Below are 16179 nucleotides of genomic sequence, written 5' to 3'. Positions count from 1 at the left end.
ATATTCACAATCAATCACTGGTCTATTTCCACAATCAATCAGTGTTACATATTCACAAGCAATCACTGGTCTATATTCACAATCAATCACTGGTCTATTTCCACAATCAATCAGTGTTACATATTCACAAGCAATCACTGGTCTATATTCACAATCAATCACTGGTCTATTTCCACAATCAATCAGTGTTACATATTCACAAGCAATCACTGGTCTATATTCACAAGCAATCACTGGTCTATATTCAGAAGCAATCACTGGTCTATATTCACAAGCAATCACTGGTCTATTTCCACAATCAATCAGTGTTACATATTCACAATCAATCACCGGTCTATATCCACAATCAATCACTGGTCTATATTCACAATCAATCACTGGTCTATTTCCACAATCAATCAGTGTTACATATTCACAATCAATCACTGGTCTATATTCACAATCTATCACTGGTCTATATTCACAATCAATCACTGGTCTATATTCACAATCAATCACTGGTTTATATCCACAATCAATCATTGGTCTATTTTCACAATCAATCACTGGTCTATATTCACAATCAATCACTGGTCTATATTCACAATCAATCACTGGTCTATTTTCACAATCAATCACTGGTCTATATCCACAATCAATCACTGGTCTATATCCACAATCAATCACTGGTCTATATCCACAATCAATCGCTGGTCTATATCCACAATCAATCACTGGTCTATATCCACAATCAATCACTGGTCTATATCCACAATCAATCACTGGTCTATATCCACAATCAATCACTGGTCTATATCCACAATCAATCACTGGTCTATATCCACAATCAATCACTGGTCTATATCCACAATCAATCACTGGTCTATATCCACAATCAATCACTGGTCTATATCCACAATCAATCACTGGTCTATATCCACTATCAATCACTGGTCTATATCCACAATCAATCACTGGTCTATTTTCACAATCAATCACTGGTCTATATTCACAATCAATCACTGGTCTATATCCACAATCAATCACTGGTCTATATCCACAATCAATCACTGGTCTATTTTCACAATCAATCATTGGTCTATATCCACTATCAATCACTGGTCTATATCCACAATCAATCACTGGTCTATTTTCACAATCAATCATTGGTCTATATCCACTATCAATCACTGGTCTATATTCACAATCAATCACTGGTCTATATCCACAATCAATCACTGGTCTATATCCACTATCAATCACTGGTCTATATCCACAATCAATCACTGGTCTATTTTCACAATCAATCACTGGTCTATATTCACAATCAATCACTGGTCTATATCCACAATCAATCACTGGTCTATATCCACAATCAATCACTGGTCTATTTTCACAATCAATCATTGGTCTATATCCACTATCAATCACTGGTCTATATCCACAATTAATCACTGGTCTATTTTCACAATCAATCATTGGTCTATATCCACTATCAATCACTGGTCTATATTCACAATCAATCATTGGTCTATATCCACAATCAATCACTGGTCTATATCCACAATCAATCACTGGTCTATTTTCACAATCAATCATTGGTCTATATCCACTATCAATCACTGGTCTATATCCACAATCAATCACTGGTCTATTTTCACAATCAATCATTGGTCTATATCCACTATCAATCACTGGTCTATATCCACAATCAATCACTGGTCTATTTTCACAATCAATCATTGGTCTATATCCACAATCAATCACTGGTCTATATCCACAATCAATCATTGGTCTATATCCACAATCAATCACTGGTCTATATCCACAATCAATCACTGGTCTATATCCACAAGCAATCACTGGTCTATATCCACAATCAATCATTGGTCTATATCCACAATCAATGACTGGTCTATATACACAATCAATCACTGGTCTATATCCACAATCAATCACTGGTCTATATCCACAATCAATCACTGGTCTATATCCACAATCAATCACTGGTCTATATCCACAATCAATCACTGGTCTATATCCACAATCAATCACTGGTCTATATCCACAAGCAATCACTGGTCTATATCCACAATCAATCACTGGTCTATATCCACAAGCAATCACTGGTCTATATCCACAATCAATCACTGGTCTATATCCACAAGCAATCACTGGTCTATATCCACAATCAATCACTGGTCTATATCCACAATCAATCACTGGTCTATATCCACTATCAATCACTGGTCTATATCCACAATCAATCATTGGTCTATATTCACAATATATCACTGGTCTATATCCACAATCAATCACTGGTCTATATCCACAATCAATTTATTGGTCTATATTCACAATATATCACTGGTCTATATCCACAATATATCACTGGTCTATATTCACAAGCAATCACTGGTCTATATTCACAATCAATCACTGGTCTATATCCACAATCAATGACTGGTCTATATCCACAATCAATCACTGGTCTATTTCCACAATCAATCAGTGTTGCATATTCACAATCGATCACTGGTCTATATTCACAATCAATCACTGGTCTATTTCCACAATCAATCAGTGTTACATATTCACAAGCAATCACTGGTCTATATTCACAACCAATCAGTGTTACATATTCACAATCAATCACTGGTCTATATTCAAAATCAATCAGTGTTACATATTCACAATCAATCACTGGTCTATTTCCACAATCAATCAGTGTTACATATTCACAAGCAATCACTGGTCTATATTCACAATCAATCACTGGTCTATATTCACAATCAATCACTGGTCTATTTCCACAATCAATCAGTGTTACATATTCACAAGCAATCACTGGTCTATATTCACAATCAATCACTGGTCTATTTCCACAATCAATCAGTGTTACATATTCACAAGCAATCACTGGTCTATATTCACAATCAATCACTGGTCTATTTCCACAATCAATCAGTGTTACATATTCACAAGCAATCACTGGTCTATATTCACAAGCAATCACTGGTCTATATTCAGAAGCAATCACTGGTCTATATTCACAAGCAATCACTGGTCTATTTCCACAATCAATCAGTGTTACATATTCACAATCAATCACCGGTCTATATCCACAATCAATCACTGGTCTATATTCACAATCAATCACTGGTCTATTTCCACAATCAATCAGTGTTACATATTCACAATCAATCACTGGTCTATATTCACAATCAATCACTGGTCTATTTCCACAATCAATCAGTGTTACATATTCACAAGCAATCACTGGTCTATATTCACAACCAATCAGTGTTACATATTCACAATCAATCACTGGTCTATATTCAAAATCAATCAGTGTTACATATTCACAATCAATCACTGGTCTATTTCCACAATCAATCAGTGTTACATATTCACAAGCAATCACTGGTCTATATTCACAATCAATCACTGGTCTATATTCACAATCAATCACTGGTCTATTTCCACAATCAATCAGTGTTACATATTCACAAGCAATCACTGGTCTATATTCACAATCAATCACTGGTCTATTTCCACAATCAATCAGTGTTACATATTCACAAGCAATCACTGGTCTATATTCACAATCAATCACTGGTCTATTTCCACAATCAATCAGTGTTACATATTCACAAGCAATCACTGGTCTATATTCACAAGCAATCACTGGTCTATATTCAGAAGCAATCACTGGTCTATATTCACAAGCAATCACTGGTCTATTTCCACAATCAATCAGTGTTACATATTCACAATCAATCACCGGTCTATATCCACAATCAATCACTGGTCTATATTCACAATCAATCACTGGTCTATTTCCACAATCAATCAGTGTTACATATTCACAATCAATCACTGGTCTATATTCACAATCTATCACTGGTCTATATTCACAATCAATCACTGGTCTATATTCACAATCAATCACTGGTTTATATCCACAATCAATCATTGGTCTATTTTCACAATCAATCACTGGTCTATATTCACAATCAATCACTGGTCTATATTCACAATCAATCACTGGTCTATTTTCACAATCAATCACTGGTCTATATCCACAATCAATCACTGGTCTATATCCACAATCAATCACTGGTCTATATCCACAATCAATCGCTGGTCTATATCCACAATCAATCACTGGTCTATATCCACAATCAATCACTGGTCTATATCCACAATCAATCACTGGTCTATATCCACAATCAATCACTGGTCTATATCCACAATCAATCACTGGTCTATATCCACAATCAATCACTGGTCTATATCCACAATCAATCACTGGTCTATATCCACAATCAATCACTGGTCTATATCCACAATCAATCACTGGTCTATATCCACTATCAATCACTGGTCTATATCCACAATCAATCACTGGTCTATTTTCACAATCAATCACTGGTCTATATTCACAATCAATCACTGGTCTATATCCACAATCAATCACTGGTCTATATCCACAATCAATCACTGGTCTATTTTCACAATCAATCATTGGTCTATATCCACTATCAATCACTGGTCTATATCCACAATCAATCACTGGTCTATTTTCACAATCAATCATTGGTCTATATCCACTATCAATCACTGGTCTATATTCACAATCAATCACTGGTCTATATCCACAATCAATCACTGGTCTATATCCACTATCAATCACTGGTCTATATCCACAATCAATCACTGGTCTATTTTCACAATCAATCACTGGTCTATATTCACAATCAATCACTGGTCTATATCCACAATCAATCACTGGTCTATATCCACAATCAATCACTGGTCTATTTTCACAATCAATCATTGGTCTATATCCACTATCAATCACTGGTCTATATCCACAATTAATCACTGGTCTATTTTCACAATCAATCATTGGTCTATATCCACTATCAATCACTGGTCTATATTCACAATCAATCATTGGTCTATATCCACAATCAATCACTGGTCTATATCCACAATCAATCACTGGTCTATTTTCACAATCAATCATTGGTCTATATCCACTATCAATCACTGGTCTATATCCACAATCAATCACTGGTCTATTTTCACAATCAATCATTGGTCTATATCCACTATCAATCACTGGTCTATATCCACAATCAATCACTGGTCTATTTTCACAATCAATCATTGGTCTATATCCACAATCAATCACTGGTCTATATCCACAATCAATCATTGGTCTATATCCACAATCAATCACTGGTCTATATCCACAATCAATCACTGGTCTATATCCACAAGCAATCACTGGTCTATATCCACAATCAATCATTGGTCTATATCCACAATCAATGACTGGTCTATATACACAATCAATCACTGGTCTATATCCACAATCAATCACTGGTCTATATCCACAATCAATCACTGGTCTATATCCACAATCAATCACTGGTCTATATCCACAATCAATCACTGGTCTATATCCACAATCAATCACTGGTCTATATCCACAAGCAATCACTGGTCTATATCCACAATCAATCACTGGTCTATATCCACAAGCAATCACTGGTCTATATCCACAATCAATCACTGGTCTATATCCACAAGCAATCACTGGTCTATATCCACAAGCAATCACTGGTCTATATCCACAATCAATCACTGGTCTATATCCACAATCAATCACTGGTCTATATCCACAATCAATCACTGGTCTATATCCACAATCAATCACTGGTCTATATCCACAATCAATCACTGGCATCAAATTTCTGGGCCTCACCATTAAGTCTATGACCCCTGCTGGGTAGACCATATACCAAAGCCAGCTGTAGACTGGCGATTCTACATCAGACCAAATAATTCATTGGTAATTCTGAACTTCTTGCGGTTGGAAAGGCCTTTGTATCTCAATGTAAGATCGCTGTCACCTCTGAGCTGGTTTATCCACTTTTACCTGTTTGCCCTGTATTTTGTTACACTTTTGATTTTAAATTTCAGGATTTAAGTTTGATTTTCAAATGTTCTACTATAATAAAAAAAAATCGACGTCAATCTTGAACCTCCCTCATAGTACACAATATAATAATAAGATGTACAATTGACAATTTTACCATTCCATTCCACAGAAATACCTGTCAGAAGATGAGTTCAATGAGATCATGGAAATGCCACGATATGCATTCGAACAACTACCCGTCTGGAAGCAGAAGAACCTGAAAAAGGCCAAGGGACTCTTTTAATCACCTTGTGGAGCATCATGTGTATAGGAATCCCTTGGGTTCTGGGGTCTTTGACATGGCTCGTGCTTGACTTGGTACATACCTAACGCTATGACAAGTGAGCGGAGCATTTTGGGATACGTGCAGATACATGGAATGAAATGCTGACCGACGAAGCTGATTTGCTTTTGAAATTGTTCAGCATGATTAAAATATTTTTTTTCACATAAAAAATATCTGCAATATTGGGTGATTCATCTCGTTTATTATTTGTTTTCACAAATGACTTGACAGGGCAGTACTTATTGTTCTTACTCCTGCCATAATACTACGTAGTATTTACAGACTTGTGTTGTAACAGTTTATAATTATGTCTTTAATTTCACTTCAAAAATGGTTTGTTGGTTTCTATATATTTGTCTAGATTGTTGCATGCCTCCATAAACAGTGTCGTATGTAAACATGGGTTATGACAATGAAATAGCTTGGGTTGTGATAACGCTTATCTCACAGGGTTTCCATGTTGTTGTCCCGCTTTCATTAGTTGCCAACGCGATTGCCATATGCTGTGCCTGATATGATTATTTTTTTTGAATGCAGATTTCATTGCTTGATGATGGAGTGATGTGACGTGCACTCCCAAAAAATAATAATAAAAATGCCAAAAGTCACAACGGTTTAATTACATGGTCACATTTATTTATCTAATCCAGTAACTTATATTGTGCTGGTGATGTTTCTACATTTCAAGAAGCACATCTTCACAGCAAAGATGTCGGTGTCGCATGATTGTGAAAGCTATATTTTTTGGTTTTGTTAAATTTTAGTTTAAAATTAATGGACTTTTGAAAGTGAAGGGATATTATTATGTTCTAATTAAGTTTCACTCTACTTTTTTTTTTTTTTGTATATAACATCGAGGCTCATGAAAGAGCTGACATTAATCACACGAAAAGTCAAACCGACACATAAAACACAAAATAAGGGGAGCGGTAGACAAGATGAGAGAGAGGGGGAAGGACACAAACACAACATTTGAGAGCAAGGACATCGAGAGAACTGTGGGAGGGAGAGGGCTTGGGGGGATGCGGGAGAGGTATAAAACATATAGACACTGCAAGGACTTCCAGGAAAGAAGTTGGAATTTCAAAAAAGTGTATATGGGGTAAAAATTAGCGGGGGTAGAAAAGATCAAGGTTTTGTATGGGGGAAGATAGGAGATGGTGGTGAACAGCTGTTTTAAAGACCTGGAGGGTGGAGTGGGATTGAAGGGAGTGGGGGAGTTTGTTCCAGAGGCGGGAGAAAAGAGGAATGAAAGAGTGAAGGTGAGCAGAGAGCCGAGATTTTTGGCAGTTTAACCATCAGTGTTGCTGGCAGATCTTGTGCGACCTGTAGGAATATTTGCGGGACAGAGCACAGAGAGAGCTGAGGGAGCAAGGCCGGAGAGGAGTCGGTAGAAGACTGGAAGACCACCAACCTGCCTGCGGTGAGTGAGTGAAAGACCCTCTGAGTTAGCTTCATCGCAGGAGATTCCAATGATTCTGAACGCTTTGGTTTCAACAGCGTGAAGCCGAGCTAGGTGTGAGGCAGGAGCACCGGCCCAGAGGGGAGAGCAGTATTCCATTGAGCTGCGGATGAAAGCTTTGTATGTGGTGAGGAGCTCAGGTGTGCCAAGGAAGGACTTCGCATGACGGAGGATGCCGACTCGGCGACTGGCTTTGGAGGCCAGATTTGAAATGTGGGTTTCCCAAGAAAGATCATGGCAGAAAGTGAGACCCACAATACTTACTATTGTTTGTGATTATAGGCCAATTTATTTTACTGGAAATCAATATCCAAGAGCACAAGTTATAGATACGTGCAGACAGGAATTCACAAACGAGGATGGATTACAACACGTATATTCTCGTGTACAAGTCGAGTTTTTGAGATGATTTTCATGGCCTAAATTTTGGGGGTCGTCTTATGCACGAGTAATGTTTTGTGGGATGATTACTGCAGGTTATAAACAAGAAAAAAAAAGTCGTAGGAAACAGTCTGGGTAGGTGAAAAATGACAAATGAACATGCCTGGTTACCGCCATTTTGTATCCACCGCAGACGTGATGGTGAGAAACACAAGACCAGAAATTACCTAAATTAAATTTACTAGCAACGGTACCCACCCTATGGGCGGGGCTTCAATTGGGAGGCCAAATGAAAAGGCAAAATATCAGAAATTGAAGGTTTTTATTTTATTTTAAACGATTTATATAAACATCCGTTAAATCACATCACACGCAAGTCATCAAAATCTAAACGGTATTTGTAGAATTTCAATAAATGCCACATCACTGTTCATATCGGTAAATATTATTCCATCGTGTTTGGAAAAACTGGGAAAAAAATTGGAAAAACAATATAGCCTATTTTACTCCAGGGGGTCCCAGGATTACCCACCCAAAATATCGTTGCGATCGTTTCAGCCGTTTTTGCGGTACCTGGGAACGGACGGACAGACAGACATTTGGTGAATTATAGTAAAATAAAAAAGTATTTACAACTTTGTTGCAACTTTATTTTCTCAGTCTCACATGATAAAATAAATGATAAAATATACAACAGGATCATGATTGAGATAAACGAGCATGAACGAGCAAAAAATGAAAGTGTGGTACAGTGCAGTGTGAAGGATAAGTCATGTAACTGTAGACAGATGGCACCACTGAGCTGAACTTGGAGTACGCAAGTCCCTAATGGTGGAAACCTTCAGTCACTTTCGTCATCATCACTGTCCCCGAATAGTTCCTGCCAGTCACTAGTCTGCACCAAATCATCATACCGATCACAATCCTGGACGGGAATGTCACCATCGTCACTTTCCTGATCATCACGGTCATTCCATAGGATATCGTCCTGCGTTCCATCAAGAGCATTCGAAATTCCGCACTTCAGAAACGATTTTACAACAATTTCCTTATCCAACTGGGCCCAGGCGTCACGAACCCACTTGCAGACCGTGGGCAGTGACGGAGCACGCATGTTGCCCCCCTTGGTGAATGTCCTTTCTCCTTCTATCATCCACTCGTTCCACATGCGTCTGACACTGTCCATGAAGGGTTTGTTTAGCGAAACATCCAGGGGTTGGAGGATGCTGGTGAGTCCTCTCGGGATAATGGCGATATCCATATTCTGAGATCGAACAGCACGTTTTACTTCGTCTACGAGATGAGACTTCAACAGTGAAACATGTCCCATTGTCCCACACCAATAGGCCTTTCTCTCGTCATAAACCCTCCGGGCGGAAACTCCAGACCTCCTTTATCCACTTGTTACAGCCGATCTCATCCATCCCACCAAAAATCTGGACCGTCTTAAACACGGGATGGATGAAAAATAGCTGTGACTTTTTCGGCAAAAAGTTGGGGTCGACTTGTACATGGGAATGATGGGATCGTCTTGTACTCGGGTACGTCAACCGAGTACAAGTACGGTACATGGTGAATATGTATTTATTACGAGTCCGTTGTGCTTGCATTTAGCAGGCAGATAAGTGAACCAAATATGACCTCCGTCCACCTATGGTGGCGGAGGTAATTCACAGAACGATGAGTGACCAGTCCGAGTTCATTGATACGCAGTCCTAACTCCACCCTTCCCCTGACGAAGTAGCAAATACAAACTGAAAAATAACAAGTTGAAATCACATATGTGTACATGATTAATATAACGCAGATGCATACATGACAATTCTGCCGAGCAAAGCGAAGTCAAGGCCGTCTATTCCTGATACATGAAACACCCTGCAACCCTTACCTGCAGAAAACTGATTTTTTGCAACGCTGACAGTTTTCCATCCAATCATAAAGTAACTTTGTTTAAAAAAATTTTTAGCCATGGGTAGGCGCTCCTATGTTTAAAGTTTTGTGTCAACTGCTCAAGCCGTTACGGAGAAAACGAATTTCAAAACGAATAAAGGTGAAAAAGTGAGGGCGGAATAAAAAAGTGAGGGCGGAATAAAAAAGTGAGGGCGGAAGAAAAAAAGTGAGGGCGGGGGAAAAAGTGGAGACAGAAAAAAAAAGCGAGGGCAGAAAAAAAAGTGAGGGTGGAATAAAAAAAAGTGAGGCCGGAAGGAAAAAAGTGAGGGTGGAAAAAAAGTGAGGGCAAAAGAAAAAGGTGAGGGCAGAAGAAAAAAGTGAGGCCGGAAGAAAAAAGTGAGGGCGGAAGAAAAAAGTGAGGGCGGAAGAAAAAAGTGAGGGTGGAAGAAAAAAGTGAGGGTGGAAGAAAAAAGTGAGCACGGAAGGAAAAAAGGTGAGGGCGGGAAAAAAAGTGAGGACAAAATAAAAAAGTGAGGGCGGAAGAAAAAAGTGAGGGCGGAAGAAAAAAGTGAGGGCGGAAGAAAAAAGTGAGGGAGGAAGAAAAAAGTGAGGGCGGAAGAAAAAAGTGAGGGCGGAATAAAAAAGTGAGGATGGAAGAAAAGAGTGAGGACGGAAGAAAAAAGTGAGGCCGGGAAAAAGTGAGGCACGGAAGAAAAAAGTGAGGGCGGAAGAAAAAAGTGAGGGCGGAAGATAAAAAGTGAGGGCGGAAGGGAAGAAAAGTGAGGTGGGAAAAATAGTGAGGACGAAAGAAGAAAAGTAAGGGCGGAAGAAAAAAAGTGAGGCAATAAAAGTTCTTGTTACATGAAACATTCCACAACATGATCATGGATAGTTGTGGATGCCATTACTAATTGAATATTCTTAGTGTTACAATTTCTATGATCTTTCAATTATGATCAGTGTTTAAAATTTTATTATCAGAGGAATACACAAATCAATATGCATACACAAATCAATATGCATACACAAATCAATATGCATACACAAATCAATATGCATACACAAATCAATATGCATACACAAATCAATATGCATACACAAATCAATATGCATACACAAATCAATATGCATACACAAATCAATATGCATACACAAATCAATATGCATACACAAATCAATATGCATACACAAATCAATATGCATACACAAATCAACATGCATACACAAATCAATATGCATACACAAATCAATATGCATACACAAATCAATATGCATACACAAATCAATATGCATACACAAATCAATATGCATACACAGATCAATATGCATACACAAATCAATATGCATACACAAATCAATATGCATACACAGATCAATATGCATACACAGATCAATATGCATACACAAATCAATATGCATACACAAATCAATATGCATACACAAATCAATATGCATACACAAATCAATATGCATACACAAATCAATATGCATACACAAATCAACATGCATACACAAATCAATATGCATACACAAATCAATACGCATACACAGATCAATATGCATACACAAATCAATATGCATACACAGATCAATATGCATACACAAATCAATATGCATACACAAATCAATATGCATACACAGATCAATATGCATACACAAATCAATATGCATACACAAATCAATATGCATACACAAATCAATATGCATACACAAATCAATATGCATACACAAATCAACATGCATACACAAATCAATATGCATACACAAATCAATATGCATACACAAATCAATATGCATACACAAATCAATATGCATACACAAATCAATATGCATACACAAATCAATATGCATACAGAAATCAATATGCATACACAAATCAATATGCATACACAAATCAACATGCATACACAAATCAATATGCATACACAAATCAATATGCATACACAGATCAATATGCATACACAAATCAATATGCATACACAGATCAATATGCATACACAAATCAATATGCATACACAAATCAATATGCATACACAGATCAATGACATGACTGGCGTTTCAATCAGTGACGTCAGATATCATAGACATGGTGACGTGAGTCATCTACATAGCGAGAAAACTTCCATTTTTTTGTTATCACCTTTAGTTAAGTTCAAGTATAATGGAACACCGGGTTATGTTCATGACAACCCAGTAAACTTTCCGTCCACCGTCCATAAAGAATAAAATGTTTACTACTGTACAATACCTTCCACTGTATACATCTGTAAATGATAAAAACTACAGACACTTCTTGAATCATCACACCACAAAACCGAGACACACCCACTCCCTGCAGGAGCGATCGTGCCCGTGCAAGATCATGTGACCTGCAAGGTCTTCATTCACAGCTTGGAGGAGTACTGCTCTCCGCTTTGGGCTGTCACCAACGCCTCACACTTTACCCTTATTATTGCCGTGGAAAGCAAGGCCCTCAAAATTAATGGGATCTCCCACGATAACGCTGACTGTCTCGGCATGTTACTTTTGCATTGCAGACGGGTTGGTTGCCTCGATGTATCTCACGCATCCTTTTTTTGTCTGGCACCCTCTGCCTTCTCGTGTCTCTGTCCCTCTCAGGTTTCTGTAGGATGCACAGACAGGTCTGCCAGTAACCCTCTTCTTGTTAAACCCCAAAAACTCCAGGCTCAATCCACTTATTTGTTACTCATTTCTGTCACCTGTGGAACCAACTTCCCCAGTCTCAGTCCCATTCTTCCCTCCACGTCTTCGACACAGCTGTTCTGCACTACCTCCGGTCATCCCCATCCCTAATCGTGATCGACTTTTCATCAAGTCTCCTCCTATAGGATAGGGGGAGGCTGATACCTGTTGTAGGGTTTGTTTCTCCAATTACTGCTTCCAATTTTTAATGGTACCACAGAGTTTATTAGACCCCTAGAAGTACTAAGATTTGACTTGAGACTTACCCTAAAGACTTGAGACTTGCCCTAAAGACTTGAGACTTGCCCTAAAGACTTGAGACTTGCCCTAAAGACTTGAGACTTGCCCTAAAGACTTGAGACTTGCCCTAAAGACTTGAGACTTGCCCTAAAGACTTGAGACTTGCCCTAAAGACTTGAGACTTGCCCTAAAGACTTGAGACTTGCCCGAAAGACTTGAGACTTGCCCTAAATACTTGAGACTTGCCCGAAAGACTTGAGACTTGCCCGAAAGACTTGAGACTTGCCCTAAAGACTTGAGACTTGCCCTAAAGACTTGAGACTTGCCCTAAAGACTTGAGACTGGCCCAAAAGACTTGAGACTTGCCCTAAAGACTTGAGACTTGCCCTAAAGACTTGAGACTTGCCCTAAAGACTTGAGACTTGCCCGAAAGACTTGAGACTTGTCCGAAAGACTTGAGACTTGCCCTAAATACTTGAGACTTGCCCTAAAGACTTGAGACTTGCCCGAAAGACTTGAGACTTGCCCGAAAGACTTGACACTTGCCCTAAAGACTTGAGACTTGCCCTAAAGACTTGAGACTTGCCCTAAACACTTGAGACTTGCCCGAAAGACTTGAGACTTGCCCGAAAGACTTGACACTTGCCCTAAAGACTTGAGACTTGCCCTAAAGACTTGAGACTTGCCCTAAAGACTTGAGACTTGCCCTAAAGACTTGAGACTTGCCCTAAAGACTTGAGACTTGCCCTACAGACTTGAGACTTGCCCTAAAGACTTGAGACTTGCTGAGACTTGGTTAAAATGCCAGACACCATGTGTCAGGATGACGGATTTAGTAACATGGTGTTATGTCTGGAACACTGGGTTGTTGGACGTAAACAAAAAAGCTAATGGAATTAAGAAAATTGCTAATATTGACTGTAAATAAACTGCATGACAGTACTGTAACATGTATGAGTTATGTTGTTTAACTACCATCTGCAAAGCGACGGGTTCAATGCGAGTTTTACGTAAAGAAGCGGAAACTGAGCAAGTGTTTCATCATTTCATAATGAAAAACCAGTCTTAATCGTGAAGGCTCGTGTAGCTTTGTGTCGGCTTGACAGTTTGAACAATGTATGACAACAAGAAGATGTCAATGAGATTGCTAACCTCCTTTGGAGTCAAGGAGAAGCTGACGTTTCTGGTGTTAAAACTTATAGTCAGAGCGTTAATTAACCCTTCGTCAACCTCAGCTTCTCCTTCCCAAAGCAGTGAGCATACCTCCATCAATGTCCTGTTGATTCCATCCATCGTAATATCAATCCATCCAAGGACAATGCACATTTCCTGGGAATTTCGATTTCTTTCGATTTAAAGCTTCCAGTAACGAGTTCGTTTTTGCATTGACCTTTAACATGTTTAGTTGGCAGTCAATAAAAGAAACTAGAGCAATGCGACTGCGTCGCCAATATGCCTCCGCATAATCCCTGCCTGTGACAAAGCGTAGATGCCCTCGTTCACTGTCCTAAAAATAAACTAGTTTGGTTTAAATCCCTTCAGCTGTTTTGAAGTATCACATTTTCACCAGCCATGACAGGCTTCACATCGATCGGCGAAGCGTTTTTGGAGAAGAGATTTTTTTTAAATACCAGATAATATGGCGGCCAAAACCACGTGACACATGACATCAAAAATGTACACTCTGCATATGTATGGGTAGGGGATCGCGTTTGTGACGTTTCGTGTTCATCGGAAAAGGTTCGTTTTTCTATGCAAGATGGCTGCCAAACCATGTGACCTATGATGTCATAAATTTAATATTTCAATACAAAGGGGTCATTGATCATGTGCATGCAATTTCAGATTTTAGGATAAGGCATTCGATTAAAACGTTTATGGCTGGTATACAACTTCAATCATGATGTCATCATTATCATGCTTTCGTTCCCCATTGGGAGGACTTGACATTGGTATCCCGGTCGATCGCTGAATTAACGCCAGGGGGGTTGACTCAGCCTGTCATCCTTCCGAGGTCGGCTAATTGAGTAACAGTTCACTGGTAATTCCCTGTTTGTCGTTAAAGGCGGCAAAAAGGGTTGGCGGCAGGAAGGACATCCGGCCGTAAAACATTGCTTCACATAGGGGACCGAAAAACAACAACAACCACGGTTCCCGAAAAAGGCCAACCCCCGCTTTGCGGGGAAAAATGGCCTCTAAAGGTTGTTTTTTTTTTTTTGTTTTTTTTGGCACATTGTCAAGTCCTCCCAATGGGGAACGAAAGCATGATAATGATGACATCATGATTGAAGTTGTATACCAGCCATAAATGTTTTAATCGAATGCCTTATCCTAAAATCTGAAATTGCATGCACATGATCAATGACCCCTTTGTATTGAAATATTAAATTTATGACATCATAGGTCACATGGTTTGGCAGCCATCTTGCATAGAAAAACGAACCTTTTCCGATGAACACGAAACGTCACAAACGTGATCCCCTACCCATACATATGCAGAGTGTACATTTTTGATGTGATGTGTCACGTGGTTTTGGACTTGACAATGTGCCAAGCATCACATTTTTCCAACAAGCAGTTTCCGAAAAAATATTTTTTAAATTATTTGAGTTTAATCAAAGATGGCTGACATACCACGTGACCTATGACATCACAATGATCATAAAAAACATTCTACATGGGCGTCTACCTCAAAGTTTCATCTCAATCGGACATGTGATTGCTGAGAAAAACGAGGTTTCGCCTGTACGGGTGGACGGACGGACGGACAGACAACCCGAAAACATAATGCCTCCAGCCACCTTCGGGGGCGGAGGCATAAAAATCCAACATATAAATTGCTTGTAATGCTTCATTCCTTTGGGGAATGAATACATTGAGGCAAATTTCTGATTATCCCAGTTCAAAAGAGCTTTGTCCTACAAAAGACTCTTCGGTTATTTCTTTGCCGGTAAAAAAAAAAAATTATTACTTTTTTAAATTCGTGGCAATTAGGTCTCTGCCAGCGGACATTACAGTTCCCACTGCACCTTCAGCAAGAATAGGCCATTATGTGTGGCACCCCGGCAAAATTACTGCCCTCATTACTGCTGCGAAGGCAATGGCAAACAACACAAGGTTATTTCTTCTTCCTGTGAGACTGTTTTTTGCAGCACTGATGCCCTGGGAAGAGTGAGTTGACTCAACTTGCATCATCAAAACAGATTGGTCTCTGGGTGGGCCTAATAAACAACAGCAGGTCACATG

General features: G+C 39.0%; 1 protein-coding gene across 1 annotated transcript in view; it reads left to right on the top strand.

The window, feature by feature from the left end:
• LOC137431588 (villin-1) overlaps positions 1–6868 on the top strand; it is a 90544-nt gene extending 83676 nt beyond the window's left edge. The window contains exon 20 of the mRNA XM_068123068.2: positions 6102–6868. Within this exon, the coding sequence (XP_067979169.2) occupies positions 6102–6215 (114 nt within the window). The 3' untranslated portion in view covers positions 6216–6868. The remainder of the gene's footprint in view (positions 1–6101) is intronic.
• The last annotated feature ends 9311 nt before the right edge of the window (positions 6869–16179 follow it).

Source organism: Myxine glutinosa, chromosome 7, assembly GCF_964187855.1.
Source record: "Myxine glutinosa chromosome 7, kmMyxGlut1.1, whole genome shotgun sequence".
NCBI lineage: Eukaryota > Metazoa > Chordata > Myxini > Myxiniformes > Myxinidae > Myxine > Myxine glutinosa.
Note: the sequence above shows the minus strand (reverse complement) of the source record. Positions and strands in the feature narration are given on the sequence as shown.